Consider the following 17,613-nt stretch of genomic DNA (forward strand, 5'->3'; position numbering starts at 1 on the left):
GGTGTGGAGAGAGTTGATAGAGAGAAATTTTTCTCCTCTCTCACATAACATTAGAACCAGGACTCATCCCATGAAACTGAGTGCCAAGAAATTTAGGACTGACAAAAGGAAGCACTTTTCCACACAGCGCATAATTAATCTATGGAATTATCTGTCACGGGATGTGGTGATGGTCACTAGCTTGGATGGCTTTAAAATGGGCTTAGACAAATTCATGGAGGAGAGGTCTATCAATGGCTACTAGTCTGGTGGCTGTGAGCCACCTTTTGCCTCAGAGGCACGATGCCTCTCAATACCAGTTGCAGGGAAGCAACAGTAAGAGAGAGGTTGTGCCCTCACCTCTTGCCTGTGGGCTCCTCAGAGACACATGATGGGCCACTGTGTGAAACAGGATGCTGGACTAGATAGGCCTTGGGCCTGATCCAGCAGGGCTTGTCCTATGTTCTTAAGACTCAGCAGAAGGCAGCTTCATATGTTCACATGTTCCTTGCCCATATATCACCAGCTGGGAATGGGTCATACCCACTCTGATTAAATCTTTGGCTGCTCTGACTGGATGCCAGCATAGCTCACAAGTAGAACGAAGCTATAAAATGATTTAGGACTTCAGTAAGGGGACTAAGCCCAAACTGGAGGTGGCCTTTAGCACTGAGTTCTGAAACCTAAGCAACTTTTTGTTGTATTACTAAAGTGTATTGGAGGTGAGATGTCAAGAGAGAGATACCCACTTCCTGAGATACCTTCTTAACCCGGAGTAGGTTAAGATTTGTTAATTAGAGTGGCTGTTTGCATTCAGAAACCTACGTACATGTTTTACACTCTGGCCAAAGTATCAGCCTGGCAGTGGAGTGAGGAAATGACCTGTCATGTAATGAAAAATAGGTTGAGAAGTCCCTGGTTCAGATAAGAAAAGCAGAGAGGGCACTGGCAACTTATGCACATACCGACAAGGCGTGGCCTGGAGGAACAAATGTTTCCAGAGCAGCTTGGTCCAAAGACTCAACTCCCAAATATGCAGACCTTGTAAATCTGGGAGCATCCCAGACATTCCTGTTATGCTGCCATGATAGGACCCCTCTGCATTTCAGAGCTGTCAACTCCGCTGAATGCCAGCATCATGGGCTGCAAGATGGGCTGCTAACCTAGTAAAGGCCCTTTCGCTCACTCACCCCTGCCCCCTCCTCAAACAAACCCACACCTTGGCTGTAGCGATGTGCACGGAATTGTGGCAGGGAGGCTTGAAGGCGGCGGGGGGGGGGCAGCTGTAAGAGTGGGTGCACTTACCCCTCCTACAGCTTTCTCCCCACCGGCATCCGTTTTTTGAAAAGCCCATCGGGGCAGCAGCGTACCTCCCTGCCACCCCTTGGCCCCCTTTTCTGGATATGACCAGAAGTCTCCGACATGCCTGCAGGGGAAAGCGAAGGGAGGGTTAAGTGCACCCTCCCCCTAGACACCCCCTGCTGTTGAACCAGTTTGGAGGCCCATAAAGGGGGAAGGTGCCCATAAAGGGCCTTCAAACCGGTTCTGTACACATTCCTACTCGGCTGTGCTGCCCACCAGGTATTTGTTTGGGGCACTCCCTCTGTGAGTGCCCAGAGATGGGTGTGTGAAATTTTCCACCGCTATGTATTTCCATTTCTAAAAATACGAATTAATTTAATGAAACACTGCAATATAATGATAGATACCAATGCAATATCATACAAAGTGGGCCATTCCAAAGCTGCAATTAACTCTTCTGAAGGCAATTATTCCTGGGGAAAGTGGGAGTTATGAGTACGCAAGAGAGACGTGAGAGGGGCATGTGTGGATGTACCCTATTGATTTGTAAATGGGGTGGGTGTAAAATAAAACCAAAAATACACCTAATAATCCAAACCCAAAGTCAAATTATGAATTCATCTGATGGACAGTGCAAATTAAATCAAATGCTAAAATTCTTATTCCAAAATGTTCTGGAAAATCCACGTACCTGCTTTCAGCACATAAAGGATCAAAGACTTTGCCAGAGAAAAGGCTGGTATTCTAGACAAGTGCAGGCGAATACCAAGGTTTCTGTATCCCTGAACCTTCAACAGTCCACACTTGCAAGTCGACAAGGACTGGAAACGAATTTCCAGCCCTGCATGAAGAGAAGAGGCAGTCTCCAAGGTACCCAGAGATGGATTCACGTAGGCTCATGAGGCAGTATCATTCATAGGCAAGGTTTTAAGACTGCTACGGACGTGCAGGAATCGTGATTTGTTCACTGATTCAAAGGACAACCCAGGCACTTTGAAAAGGGAGGAGAGCAGGCCCATACCTGCCAGACACCGCGGCTTCGTGCTGTCTGTAGTGGTATGCCCTCTGTTGCCCTTACGTGCTGGCAGCACACACATGGCCTCTGCGCATGATCCACATGGTGCGGACCTGCTCTCCTCCATTTTAAGAAGGTGCCCAGGTTGTGCTTCCAATCAGTGAACAAATCACGATCCGTGCACATCCCTAGAAACTGGTATCTTGGAATCTTTGTCACCCTATTAGACAAAATGCATAAAAACAATAGCAAAAGTAAACCAAATCCGTCCGTTGCAATACAGGTGGCCCTTGTTATTTGTAGGGGGTTCCATTCTGGCCTACGACCGTGGATAATGAAACCTTAAGTCAATGAGAATTGGGGGATAGGTTTCGGAGACCAGGAAAATGACTGAACAAAATCACCAAAAAGTCAGGGTAAAAGCAGAAATAAGGATGGATCACAGCACTGTACCTTGGCCACCTCTGCTCTCCTGCTCCTCCAGTAATATACCATCATGAGGTTTCCTCACCCCACTGTTGAGGTCCAGCACTTAGCAACAGCACTAGCCACTTGGCCTGATTGGTTGGCAGGCTGGCCAAAGAGGCAGCACAAAATTAAATCCAAGTAAACACACACAGAGGATTGTGAGAGAATCAAGGAGGAGAATCAATTTTCAATGGATATTTAAAATCATTTAATTTAAATTGATTTTAATTGTAATTTAAAGTAAATAATATAGTACTATCTTGGTCAAAATTAAAACACTAATTTGAAAATATTAGTTAAAAACTAAATTTCAACAAAATTAAAATTAGATTTATAAAAGTTATAATTAGGATCTTACAAGGGCAGCACAAGGCTTCCTCTTTGAAGACTTTGAAAAGTTTAATAACAGAAAACATGAGTATGCTCCTTGTTGTGGTGACTGCCAATATTCAGTCCCTACACAACGTACGTGTGTCTGAGTTGCATCTGGATGCTGTCAGAGCAATTTTAAAGCAGTGGGATCATGCAATTCCAACAGGAATCAAGTGATTGATTGTTGACAAGATATATAGCTCCCGAAGGATACCCAACGCTGCCAAATGCTACCCAAAAAGGCCTTTAGAAGCACAAAAAACTGTAAACATGCAGGCCCAAGCACTCAACTGTCCTCCTCCAAACTCCTCTCACAACCCATGAGGATGGGCAGCAAGAGTACGACCATGTAAGGGCAGAACTGTGCTGCCTAAAACTGCGGAGATGCAAAGCCCCGTATCGTGGGTAATGGGGTCGGGTATATATTGCCCAGCTGTGGATACGCAAAATCGCGAGTGCCGAAACTGCGGATAATGAGGGCCACCTGTAACAGAAAGCCGTACAGTTTTCTGTCAGTGCAGTTAAGATGAAGCAAACAGGCTAGTGAAATGTCAGCCCAAGATCCACACCCCTTGCATTCCTTTGACATTAATCTCAGCCTGGCTATATTCAATGCCTAGTACAGAACCCCAGCCACAAGTACAATCAATCTAAGCATATTCCAACTGCATGCAGACACAATTGACAGGAAGAAGGGTGTTTGCCGTCTGGTTTTAAGGGGGGAAAGGAACGCCCATTTTGGCAATTCAACTCCAAAAACAAATTCCTGGTAGGCATAAATGAAAATAGAAGCCTGCCTCTGTTCTGCTATAGTCACATTGACCCATTCCTTCCAGGTTCTGCCATATATCTGCATTTGTAATCTATTCCACTACTTTTCTGTTTAACCGAGAGAAGAATTCTGTACCACTCAGCCATGCAATGTGCAGCTTACCCAGAGTAGGTTGCAACCAGCCACATGAATGCTCAAGGAGCAAACTGCACTTACACCAAAACAGCCAGACGGGCAACCACTGCAGCCAGGGTGGCCAAGCTGGGCTTCTCCTGCTGTGGTTGGGCTACAACTTCCAGAACATCTGCTGCAATAAACTGCAGTCCAACAACATCTAGAGAACTTCAAATTGGGAAGGGCAGCTCTGGGGGGGTGACGGACCCCTCCTCCAGGAAAAGGGCTTTCCCCCTGCACTGCCTGCAATTTCTGTTTCAGAAATCTAACAGATGAGACGCAGCTTGCCCACCCATAAATGCACTTTAGCCCCTCCCCTAATTTTCCTTTGTCCCTCCCCTAATTTTTTTTTTATGGTGCCACCACTGCAAATTGACCATCTCTGCATGACGACAACTGCAGTCTTTTCCCTCCTGCTCCATGGGGAATAGAGCAGGGTGTGATTAGCAAAGTTAATATAATTCAGCAGCTTACATACTTCAAATAACAACTGGTTGAAAGCCAAGGTAATCCAACAAAGAGCAAAACGGAGCTGGAGCTGGGTTCAAGTCCTACCTCTGCACGTTCACTCTCTCTCTCTTCCACAGTTGCCTGCTTTTTGCTGGTAGAGACCAACAGGACATGCAATCATTCCTAGCTGCCCCCTTCATAGCTACAGTTCAGAGCCAGCATGGAGAGTTGTATATTATGCCTCAGTTTATTTATTCAGTATATTTACATACTGCCCCAAACTCATGCCTCTCGTCACTTTCGGAGTCTGGAGTTGGGAACTGATTTTGCCAGCAGATGACCATGCAAGCAGAGAGGTTCAAAACCCAGCTACCACGCTATTTCCGTCCAGTCCAGTCACAGCTCCCAATGCCACTTCCCTCTGTTCTCCCAAACAGCTCAGATAAAGGGGAGAAACAGAGGAGGAAAGAAGCCAGAGCAGGAGGCTCTTCCTTTCACCTCTGGGGCTGCTCAGATGTGTCCATTCCTCATTTCAGAAACCGCTCAAGGGACCAAAAGAGAGAATCAGCAACGTGACCATGGAGATATTTATTTATTTAACACATGTTTATACCACCCAAAACCCACGTCTCTGGGTGGGTTACCATCCAGATACACCTTCATTTGCAGGGAGCAAAACCAAATAAAGATACACCTTTATTTGCAGGGAGCAAAACCAGAACGACTGCTGTGAGGAAATGGGAAGGTGTGGGCTCATGCTTTGTGCATAACAGTAGGAGGCAACCAGAATGGTCAAAGGAAAAGCACGCAAAACCAAATTAGTAGCAGGACTGGACAGACTATTTCACTGCAGTCTCTCAAAACAAAGCTCTGGAGATAGGGAGCAGAAGCCCTGGAAGGGGTCAGGATGGAAAGAGTGCAGTTTGAAGCCCTATTCAACAAGGATACAATCTGTGTGCAGTGTACACATGTACAGCTCTGTATGCACATACAATTATTCACACATGATGTTCAATGCATGTTCAGTAGCACCCTTTCATCTGCACCTAGCACTGAAGAAACCCATACCCAGGTTCACTTTGAAATTGATACACAATTATAATTTTATATATGATAGAGGTGTACAAAATTATGCATCGAGTAGAGAGAGTGGACAGAGAAATGTTTCTCCCTCTCTCTCAACACTAGAACCAGGGGTCATCCCATGAAACTGAAGGTTGAGAATTTTAGGACCGACAAGAGGAAGTACTTTTTCACATGGTGCATAATTAATCAATGGAATTCTCTGCCATGGGAAGTGGTGATGGCCACTAGCTTGGGTGGCTTTAAAAGGGGCTTAGATGAATTCATGGAGGGCAGGTCTATCAATGGCTAGTAGTCTGGTGGCTGTGGGCCATCTCCAGCCTCAGAAGCAAGATGCATCTAAACACCTGTTGCAGGAGAGCGACAGCAAGAGAGAGGGCATGCCCTCACCTCTTGCCTGTGGGCTCCCCAGTGGCATCTGTTGGGCCGCTGTGTAAAACAGGATGGGCCTTGGGCTTGATCCAGCAGGGCTGTTCTTACAAATGCATGTACAGTCAATCACACAAAAACCATGCACGTGTAAAGACACCTGCAAGCAAGTATAATGTAATGTCTGAATAGGCCTTTAACATCACTATCCCAAGACAAGAAAAGTGGATATTTCTTTGGAGAGTGAGGGGAACTGGCTCTCCCTGCTGCATTTAAACATTTGTTGGCACATTACAATTCAGTTTGTAAGTAGACATTGCATAGTATATAGCAGAATATACCTATCCAAGGAAATGCAATACACTGGCTACTCTCACGCACTCACTCACATTTTCCTGGCCTTTTGCCCCCAGCCTGTCATTTCTTCTTCTTACCCATGAATACACTGACCAACCAACTTGGCAGACCAGTTTGTGCAACTGAGGAAGGCTAGCTCTGGCCCTTATGTTACAACGTGTCCATTAGCCTTTAAGGTCCCACAGAATCCTTTGCTTTCTCCCAACCACCCTATAACGTTTACATCCCCATAACAGTCCCTTTTGTCACCTCAGTTTCATGTTGCAAAATAATCATCTCCTTCAGAACCTCCCATGCATGTACTAAACACGATACTGTCACAGCCAGCAAATCAACACCTGTTCCCACTGCGGGACCTGATCCATTATGTCTTCTCACTTATCGGGGTGGGGGGTGGGGGATCTCCCTAAATTAGTCATCTCCATCATCTCTAATTTTATCTCCTTGCTGCATTTCTAGCAAACTCTCTCGCAGGCCTTCCCTCAAACCGAGCCAACATGATACTCATTCTTATCAACAACTCTCTTAGCTCCTCTGGCAAGCCTCATCTTTCTTCTTTGTAGGGACAGAATTCTCCAGCCCCATAACCTTCATGCCACTCCCTTCTTCCACCTCAGGCAGTGGTTCCTGTGACCACAGTTCAAGGACCAAGGGCATTTTCCTTGTGGCTACCACCCTTCCCATAACTCATGCCCCCTCAAACCTCAATCAACAGCATCTCCTGAACTAAAAGCAGTCAACTTTAAAATTTTTATCTCCAAAACAGCCTCTTCCCTACACCTTAGTTGTACATTCTCAAACCCTTCCTCCTAGAAGAGTACCAGACATAACACCCATCTCTGCCATCCTGACTACTTTCTAGGCCTCCCAGTGTTCATCAGAGCTGCCCCAAAAACCTTTCAAAACACTGGTGGGGAAAAGTCTCATGCACATTAACTGTTTAGTAGCTGCTCTTGGTAAATCTTAACAAAGGGGCAGGGAAACCCTCTTTGGCTTATTTGAAGAATTGCAAAGCAAATTATCTTCCTTGAAGAGCTTTAAAGGCCCATATTTTTAGCCTGGGTTTTAATGATATATAGTTTTCATTTTAATCTGGTTTAAAGATTAAAATTAAAGATTTGTTTTATTTAATTGCTTTATTATGTGTTTTTGATTTGGGATGTAAACTGCCATGAGCCACTTTAGGAAGGGTGGTATATTAATTGAATGAATGAATGAATGAATGAAATAACTGGCTCTATTTTAGAGGGATTTGAAGGATACTGTACTTTCTTTAAATTTGCATTAGTGGGAGTATCTATAGCCATTACTGTTCAGGTTTTCCCCTCCCATGGGTCCCTAGAAGTGAAAGCTCAGTGAGGGGATGCACAAGACAGGACTGGCATATAAGCAAACACACATGGTCACAACATGAATGGAATGTAATAGCTCGCCACCATGACAATATTCCAAGTCCCACCCAGGCTCATTAGAACCCCACCTCACAAAGCCCTTAGAACATTGGTGTGTGCACGCAGGTGTGTGATGGTTGGGGTTCTCCCTTAAGATCTCCCTCCCTCTCTCTCTCTCTCTCTAATGCTCTCCTCTACTTTATTTCTCCTCTCTTATTTATTTATCATATTTTAATACCACCTTACATGTATATCTCTAGGCATGACAATAAAAGCAATAGAATAAAGTTATTAAAACAAGTTTTTTTAAATTATTAAAATTATATATTAAAATTAATTCTAATTAAAAGCCTGAGAGAACAGGAGAGTCTTGAGGGTCTTCCTGAAAACAAACAGAGAAGGAGATGCTCTTATTTCAGCACGAAGCTTATTCCAGAGCCCTGGGGCAGCCACAGAAAAAGCCCAGTCCTGGGTCACCACCAAATGAGTTGGTGGCAACCATAACCGGACCTCTCCAGAAGATTGTAACAGGCAGCAGGGATTATGACAAAAGAAGCGCTCTCTCAAATAGCCTGGACCCAAGCCATTAAGAGCTTTACAGGTAATAACTAGCACTTTGTATTTCACCCGGAAACATATCGGCAGCCAGTGCAGTTCTTTTAGAACCGGTGTGATGTGGTCCCTTCATGTTGTCCCAGAGACCAATCTGGCTACTACATTCTGTACCAGTTGAAGTTTCTGGACTATGTACAAAGGCAGCTGCCCGCAGAGCCCCACACAATGCACATTACAGGCTCTAAGGAAGCCTGCATACTGACCCAGCGAGTCCATAGCAGGGAAACCACACCGAACCAGAAGCACAGGAAGTCCAGGAGCCCTCCAAGCCCAGCCCCACCCCAAGCCCGGCTGCAGCTGCTAATCATGCCCACTCCTCATGCATCCAAGCCGGACCTCTTACAGCTCTGGGGACAGGGCTCTCCCCGAAACCCATCAGTGCCGCCCCCCTTATGCGCGCGCTCTCTTTCAAGGGCAACCCTCCATAAAGCCCCTCGCCCGCCTCCCCCCATCGCATCAGCACATTTGACTGCAGGAGGCAATAAAGAGCATCTGCAGGACAGGACCCGGAAGTCTGGGAAGGGAAGGGTCGGTGGGTGGGACGCCGTCCACTGAATGCATGTGGTTAATTGCTGGGGAGGGGAGGATGCCTGCCTGCCTGCCTGCCTGCTCGGAAGAGGGGCTTCCTCCACTCTATGTCTATGGGCATTCTGGGGTGTGTCTCTTCCAGGGTGGGGCTGAGTGCTTCCACTTCATGCCTGGGTGGGGTGGGGTGGGGTGGGGGAGTCGTCTGTCAAGGGCTCCCATTCAATATCTGGGGGCTTTCAGAGGGGATCTCCTCTTTTGAGCGAGGGGGGCGCTCCCCCTCTCCCCCAGGACGAGGTCCCGAAGCCACAGGTGTCTCTCTGCGACCTGATCCAGCAAACTTACTCCCCACCCGCCACGATCCGGCCACTCCGACCTACCCCGCCCGCTCTGCTCCGCGTCGTGCCTCGCCTCGTCTCCGTCTCCAGCTTCCCCGCACAGCGCCAACGGGGCTGAGCTGAACAGGAAGCGCTTCCAGCCGGACCCTTCTGGAACGGACCAGTCGAAACAGTCCGTTCCCCTCACGCGTCCTCCTGAAAACCGCTACCCTGAATCTGGGGTTCCGGGAACAAGTTACCTCTCACCCACCCCCAGTGATGCCGGTGTGAGTGTTTTGCAGGAGGACTTGCTTGTTCTCCCCACTTTGTGTGTGGCATTGTGATATACGCATGCAGTCATGCAATGTTTTATATGTGTACTTGAAAAACTATAATCTTGGCTTTAATTCTCCCCCTCCTTTGTCCCCCAGTTTCATAGGCATAGTCTTTATTTCAGTCTTTGACCAGCATAACAGCAAAATAAAAATAACACAAATAAAATAAACAAAAAACAGTTAAGACAATCAGTCCTACAGAATAATAAAGGATCTTGTTGTATCCAGGACACACAAGAGACAGGGTCCACAAAGTCCTTTATTCTAAGCAGTCTCTTAAGATAATACAGCCATCTGGAGCTGAGCAAGCGGTCAGTCAAGCCAAAGCAAGACTGCTCTCTAATTGCTCTCTGCTCTCTTTTATACATTAGGCACACTGATCCCTTTCAGCTGGTTCTCATACGCAAGCCCTCAAAGGAACAGTAATTTAAAATCACACCACCACAGATCTCTATAAAATTACCTAAAAACATAGTCTAGTGAGTAGAAGAAGCTAAAAGTTAAGAGTATGAGCATTAAACTATAAACAAAATTAAGACTATGAACATAAAAACTATATGTAAAAATTAATCAACACAAGTATCAGTGATACTGAGTATAAAGTGGGCAAGAGAGCAAAATTATGTGCCTAATACAGAATGGTATTAAATCTCATTCCTTATTGTATTCTATACTATGTATGGCAACAGCATATACGAGAAGTGGATGCAACATACAGGTGCTAAAGTGTTTAGTTCTTATTAACATCTAAACAAATTTTGCTAGCTATGAGGCAGAACTTGGCCACCCTGTCAAGTGGAAATTAAATTAAGATAAAGCCTGGAGGGCTTTAAGAAGGGTTTGGATAACTTCATGGAGGAGAGGTCTATCAACGGCTACTAGTTGGAGGGCTGTGGGCCACCTCCAGCCTCAAAGGCAGGATGCCTCTGAGTATCAGTTGCAGGGGAGTCACAGCAGGAGAGAGGGCATGCCGACAATGAGGGAGGCTCAGTTGTCGTGCACTCGGGACAGGGCCTTCTCTGTTGCTGCCCCCAGACTTTGGAATGCTCTCCCAGTGGCCATTCGCTCCTCAGACTCCATCACAGTTTTTAGAAAGCTTGTTAAATCTTGGCTTTTTATCCAGGCTTTTACATGATTGTTTTTTATTGCTGCTTCTATGTGTTTTTTACCCGTGTATTGTTTTTATGCTTGTATTTTATAGATTTTAAATTTGGTTTGTTTTTATATTTTTAGCTTAATATTTTTATTGCCATTTTATTGTATATTTTTAAAATTTTGTTAACTGCCTTGAGATTGTTTTTAATGAAAGGCGGTATATAAATTCAACAATGAATAAATAAATAAATGCTCTCAACTCCTGCCTGTGGCTTCCAGCGGCATCTGGTGGGCCACTGTGCGAAACAGGATGCTGGACTAGATGGGCCTTGGGCCTGATCCTGCAGGGCTGTTCTTATGTTCTTAATCAGTACAGCCTGGATATTCACTAATATATGGGGAGATAAACTTATGCTGAATGTCACGATAGTTCTGACAGTACAAGAGTACATGAGCCGTCATTTCAATCTCACCAGAGCCAAAGGGGCAAATACACTCTCCGTATGAGATTTTTTGATATCTTCCTTCCGTCACAGCTGTGCGCAAGGCATTGCATCGGTCCAGTGTCAGAGCTCTGCAGTATTTGGGGACTGTTAACTGTTTTAAATAGTTGGCAGGGGTAAAGCTCAAAATTTGATGGCACAAAAAGACACCAAGCAGAATGGAGCCCTGATCAATTTCCTGCTCCATATCATAAACTCTTTCCCTTATTTTGACTCTGGCGCTTTCATAACCCAAAGTTAGCAATGCGGTTGGGGAAAAGCCATAATGATATAGCCTTTCCTCCACCCCTTTTCCCCACCTGCTTCTAAGTCAGAGTCAGCCCTCTGCTAAATTATTAAATGTGATATTAATGTTCCCAGTTAAATGTGGCGGAGGTTGGAACTCCAGTATGTCCGAAAGTGTGAAATTGCAGTTTCACAGCAAAAGCAACCTCTGGTTGACCTCGCCAGACTCCAAATTGAACCTTCGGTTTGCACAAAGGTTTGCAGCCAAGACCTCCAGTTTGGCCACCAAAGCATTGTCTAACTTCGGATGCTGCCATAAACGTTGTTTTGCACTGTTTTTCAAACTGCAATCAGAGAGGAGGTGGCACAGACCTGTCCAGGGACGTGGCAGCTCTATGCTAATGGTGGTTCTTGCTAGCTGCCTCTTGGAGAACCAGCCCCACCTCCTGTCACCTATGCAGTTATCCAGCAACAGGGACGCCGCCACACACCATCCCGGACTTGTCAGCCTGTTAAGCTGCACAGTCCCTTGGAGGCATTCCCTCTTACCACTGTGTCCCCTGCGGATCTCCCCACCATGCAAGCAGGAGCCAAAGGGGACGGGATGACAGGATGGGCTCTAAGTACTTTTCTCACTGGGAACGAAGCGACAATTATGTATGCTCACAAATACTCCAGGTGGCAACATAAGCAGCGCACCCCATCACACCGCCAGAAGGGAAACATTTGATGAGGTGTATGTGTGCCAGGGGTTGGGTTTAAAAGTCAGCCAAGTTCTATTTTTTGCAGTTCGCAGTCCATGGGTTGACCAGCACCCTCACAGCCGCATTGGTCTCCCCAGAAGACTGGCCCTCTCATGAAAAGGTGAGCCTGCCGGCTGCAAGCTGCCAGTTTGTTGGGTCCGGATGGAGTGCTTTGGCAGGGTGACCCCTCACAACAGCATCATAGGTTACGGTGGGGCCCACCCCACACCCCAGCATCCTTTGCCCGCCCTCCAGGGGCAGATTAACCTTTTTGCTGCCCTTTTACCTTTAAAAACAAAAAACGCCACTGTGCGGTGGCGGCTGTAAGCTGAGGGAACTGGGGACGAGAGGAAACTCCCCCCTTTGCCCAGGGCGCAGCTGTGGTGGCTGCAGCGAGGGGAGGGTGAGGAGAATATCCCCCCACTTTGCGTTTTAAAAAAACACACACAGCTGCATGGATTAGGGTTGCCAGCATTTCATTGCCAGAATGAGGGACACAAGTTTGCGGTGGTGTGGGGGGGCACTGTCTGTCTGGCTTGTGGGAGAGGTGCCGGGGGGTGTATGCAGTGGTAATCAAGAGCCTATCACTGACATCTGTGCAATTGACTTATATGCTATTGAATAATGCCAGCATCATTATTGTTTATAACATATTCAAGTTATACCACTTTTCAACCAAAAACTTCTCAAAATAAGAAGCTGCTCGCCCCACCACCAAAATGAGGGACAAATGCTGTCCCTCGAGGGACCAACATTTCATCCCTGAAATGAGGGACATCCCGCCCAATGAGGGACAGTAGCTGCAGGGAGGGGAGATTTCCCCTTTACTGAAGTATTTACCTTTATCCAGGGAGGGAGGGTGGGATGGGGTGTGGTGGCGGCTGCAGGGAGGGTGGAGGGGTGAGGAGGGGAGAGTTCCCCCTTCTACCGGGATGGGGGTGGCAGCGAGCTCCTTCCAGCTCCCCTCCCTCCTCCCAAGTGACTGCATCGGCATCTCGAGAGGATGAACGCAAAAGGGGGGGCATTCTCCTCACCCCCTATCCTCGCTGCAGCAGCCACTGCCCCCAGAGAGGGGTGGCAAAATGTGAGGAGCAGCAGAATTTGCCTTTCCTCAAATTTTGCTGCCATAAGCAAATGCCTACCCTGCCTCTCTGTTAATCTGCCACTGCCTCCCTCATCTACATCTCCCCTCCTAGGAAGTCTCAGTGTTTCCCTCCCCTCCCAGAGTAACAAGGAAATATCCCCCCCAGCCTGGACCCCTGGACCCACCCCAAACTGGTGCTTGTGCAGGACTATCAGGGTGTGGGCTCCAGTGCCATTGCTGCCAGAAGAAATGCTGCCACGGCACGGCATGGCAGGGCATTTAAAGGGATTTGAATGCCCTTTCCCTGCTGAGGGTAGGTGGTGTGCTCTGAAAATGCACAATCACACTCCGCACGCTCCCTTTGGGATTGTGGCCAATTGCGGCTGCTCTGCTGACGCGCCAATGCTTTGCCCACAGTCTGGCCATGAAGCTTGTTGGGATCAGCCTTGGCGACCGAGCAGCAGGGAGGGGCTACCTTCTCCTGGGACTGGAGGTTGCCAGGCTGCGATTTGATGTATGTGTGTGGTGTGATTTCCAGTTCCAAACTGAAACCACGGGTTCGCCAACCTCCTGTTTCATGTTGTATAGGAACCGGGCCAATGTCTGCCTGCCACAACAGAGAAATTTTCTGCAACATCATTGTACAAATCATACCAGTATGGTAATGCATAATAAAACATTGTGATGAAACAATATTGCATTGTGCACCGTACTTAACAACAATGCACTTAAGAAAAATGGCATAATATTAAGATGCTATTCACTGTGTTGTGTGGTTTTATTATACTGTGCAATAACAATGTATTGTATAATATACGTAATGTTCTGTGACATTATTGCAATTCATTATATCATTATTCTTCTTATTCACTACAGTTGTGTGCCCGCTCATGTAGACATATTTTTGAAACCTAACCTTGCTTTTCCTTCTCAGCTCTAGGGATGGCATGAGCTATTTTATTTACATAAAATAGAGATATGTTTGTATTTTCTGGCAATGGTAAGGCTGCACGAGTAGCTCACCTGAGTAAGTGCATGGCAGAGGTAAGATAAGAACCTCATTAAATATCAATCTTTTAACTATTATGCAACACTACATCAGCATCACCACCACCACCACCTAGGAAGCTGCCTTCTACCCAGTCAGACCCTTGGTCCATCTAGCTCAGGATTGTCTACTTTACACTGACTGGCAGCAGCTTCTCCAAGGTTGCAGGCTGGGCTCTCTCTCAGCCGGCCCTATCCTGGAGTTGCTAGGGTGGGAAACTGGAACCTTCTGCATGTAGTATTCTAAAAGAGCAGAGAATGTATATGGACCTGAACAATGTTTAATAATAAATGCTAGCTCTGCCCGGAGACTCACAATCTCCAAAAGTCATGCAACAGAAGGAAAGGAGGATGAAAAATTCAAAATATTTCAGAAGGACAGTTCCCAGTCTCCGAAAGCACTTTTGCCCTCACTGCCACCCTGACCTGTGAACTTTCCCCACTGATTTGGAGGTTGCCCTCTCTCCCTTTATGAAATGGGATCTCTCAAGGTTGCTTTTATTCTGGCCCATTTCATCTTTGTTGGATTTTCTAAACAATGTTATTAGCAAGTAGAGCAAACTTTCAAAGAGGCTGAGCAGCTTGCTAAGATCATAGCTTTTGTATGGTGAGGCCATTTTTATGCTCATATTAACCACCTTAAGTGGTGCAGTGGGGAGATGCTTGACTAACAAACAGAAGGTTGCCGGTTCAAATCCTGTATTCCTGAAACTCTTCCTGTATTCAACCAAAGAAAGCCACAGGGCTCTGTGGGCGCCAGGAGTTGAAATCGACTTGTCAGCAGTCTTTACCTTTATGATCAGAAGACAGAGTTCACCTAAAAATTAACCCACAGCTGCCTTCAAAGGAACATAACTACTTTCCACTCACATTTAGGAAATTATAACAATAGGTTCCAGTTAAATAGCTCCACCAAATAGCCCCTTTTAATTTATGACTTTTTTAACCCTGCCTGTCCTTCCTCATTTAGGGCACCATACATGGTTTCCCCACTGCTATGTCCTCGCAACAATCTTGTGATGTAGGCTAGGCTAGGCTGAGAGATAACAAATGGCTCAAGTAGACCCAGTGAGGGTGGGAGAATGGGGAAGGTTTTGAACCAGGGTCTCCCCAGTCCTAATCTGACATGCTAACTACTATAGGAACATAGGAAGCTGCTGCCATATACTGAGTCAGACCATTGGTCTATCTAGCTCAGTATTGTCTTCATAGACTGGCAGCGGCTTCTCCACAGTTGCAGGCAGGAATCTCTCTCAGATATATCATGTACAAACAACCACTTTGTATATAATTGTGCTTTGGCAACGTACTGTATGCTTTGGTAGTTTGTTGGTTCAATTAAAAAAAAATCTTGTCCTATAAAAAAAATCTTGTCCTATCTTGGAGTTGCTGCCAGGGAGGGAACTTGGAACCGTCTGTTCTTCCCAGAGCAGCTCCATTCCCTGAAGGGAATATCTTACAGTGCTCACACTTCTAGTCTCCCATTCATAAGAACATAAGAACAGCCCTGCTGGATCAGGCCCAAGGCCCATCTAGTCCAGCATCCCGTTTTGCACAGTGGCCCACCAGATGCCGCCGGAAGCCACAGACAGGAGTTGAGGGCGTGCCCTCTCTGCTGCTGTTACTCCCCTGCAACTGGTACTCAGAGGCACCCTGCCCTTGAGGCTGGAGGTGGCCCACAGCCCTCTGACTAGTAGCCATTGATAGACCTCTCCTCCATGAAGTATGCAACTAGGGTGGACCCTGCTTTGCCAGGGGACAAATCATGCTTGCTACCACAAGACCAGCTCTCCAGTTACATTTTTGAAAGAGTCCAGCCTAATACCTAGTACTTTGTTTATTGTATTTATATACTGTCAAATTATAAACTCGCCAGGCAGTTTACAAACATGCAAAAACAACTGAAATATTTAAGACAATTAAAAACATCTACCAAAAGCCTGGTTAAAGAGATGCATTTTCAGGCCTTCTTAAAGACAATCGGAGATGTTGAGCCTTCCTGATAGCCAGGGGTGGCTATCTATAGGGAAGGCCCAAGCCCAAGTTGCTGGCAGGAGCTGCAGGCAGACCTCTCCAGACAATCTTCTTAATAACGAGGGATTGTGCAGAAGAAACCATTCTCTAGGTAACCTGGGTCTAAGCCATTTAGGGCTTTATAGGGACTCACTAGCACTTTGTATTTTGCCTGGAAACATACTGGCAGCCAGTGCGATGCTTTTAGAGCAGAAGTGAGTTGTCCCGGAGACCAGCCTGGTTGCTAAATGTTGCAATGGGCTACACATGAAATTTGCAATGGCCTCACTGTGATTACTCACTGGGGAAGACAAGCATTCTACACATGCTCAGAGACTCCCATTTTTATTCTTCTTCTACCACGGCTGAGTCCAGGCTTTGAAAGTGAGATACAAAGCGAAGCTTCTGGTAAAGAAGAATTTGCCAGTTTCTCCGTTTCAAAGCCTGGACTCAGCTGAGGTGAAGAAATAGACTCAAACTCTTTCACCCTGACTGCAGGTCCTGGGGCCAAGGCCACATTCCCAAGGGGCAAACTGGCACTTACCCACTCCGCCAGACGCAGGGCCGTCTTCTCCTCCTTCTCCTCCTCTTGCTCCTGATCCTGTGGGTCGTCTCCTGACCCATAGCTGGCTGCAGGAGAGGGGGCCCTGGTGTCGCGCCATTGGAGCTCCGTGCCCTGCTCTGTGACATTCAGCTGCCCGACAGGCGGCAGGGAGCAGCTGGGGCACAGGTCCCCCTCTGCTGCCTCGGAGAAAGGAGCTTCACAGGATAAACACCGCTTGGATTTTCGGCTGTGCTTGCGGGGTTTGTCTGCCATGGTTGGGGACGGGAGAGGAGCCGGGAGAGGTTGCACAGGCCACGCTGGGACAACCGATGGCCCAGGGGCAAAGGAAGCCCAAAAGGGAGTGACGGGAATTGACTCTTTAGTGGGAAAGATGGCAGAGTAGACCCCAATAAGCTGCTGATTAGGTGATGACCTTCTTCCCGGTGCTGCATTCCCTTTGGAGTCCAAAAGGGGGCGACATTGTGCACCGATGGAGAGTCTAGCAACAGGGGGGAGAACAAGGATGGAAGCTAGAGCTAGGAAGAGGTCTCCTGCTACAGAGAAGAAAGTGGCATTAGGAGGGACTTCAGGGCCCCTCACGACCACCCTCTACTGAGCAGGAGGCCTGCTCAGGAGGCCTCATAGAGAGTATCTTTAACTACCTATGCCGGGCAGCTTTTGAAATGACGCCTGGGGGATAGAAGGACAGGAGCTGGGTGGTATCCAGGTATCCAGTTGGGCAAATGCCATCCCTTAAGGTGCAAGGGTGTGAATGCTTCAGATAAACCAGAAGGTGACAGAGCAGAACCAGGTAAGGAGCAGGCAGAAGGATGTG

General features: G+C 47.0%; 1 protein-coding gene across 3 annotated transcripts in view; it reads right to left on the reverse strand.

The window, feature by feature from the left end:
* Positions 1-17,227, reverse strand: part of PCYT1A (phosphate cytidylyltransferase 1A, choline) — a 38,446-nt gene extending 21,219 nt beyond the window's left edge. Inside the window, exon 1 of one of the 3 annotated variants that reach the window (XM_053307265.1) lies at positions 16,779-17,227. In XM_053307265.1, coding sequence (XP_053163240.1) covers positions 16,779-17,051 — 273 coding nt within the window. In that variant the 5' untranslated portion in view covers positions 17,052-17,227. Of the gene's footprint in view, positions 1-8,550; positions 8,804-9,252; positions 9,400-16,778 lie in introns of those variants that run through there. The other 2 variants (XM_053307267.1, XM_053307266.1) reach the window with 2 other exon arrangements.
* Positions 17,228-17,613: the final 386 nt, after the last annotated feature.

The sequence above is a fragment of the Hemicordylus capensis genome, chromosome 3 (genome assembly GCF_027244095.1).
Source record: "Hemicordylus capensis ecotype Gifberg chromosome 3, rHemCap1.1.pri, whole genome shotgun sequence".
NCBI lineage: Eukaryota > Metazoa > Chordata > Lepidosauria > Squamata > Cordylidae > Hemicordylus > Hemicordylus capensis.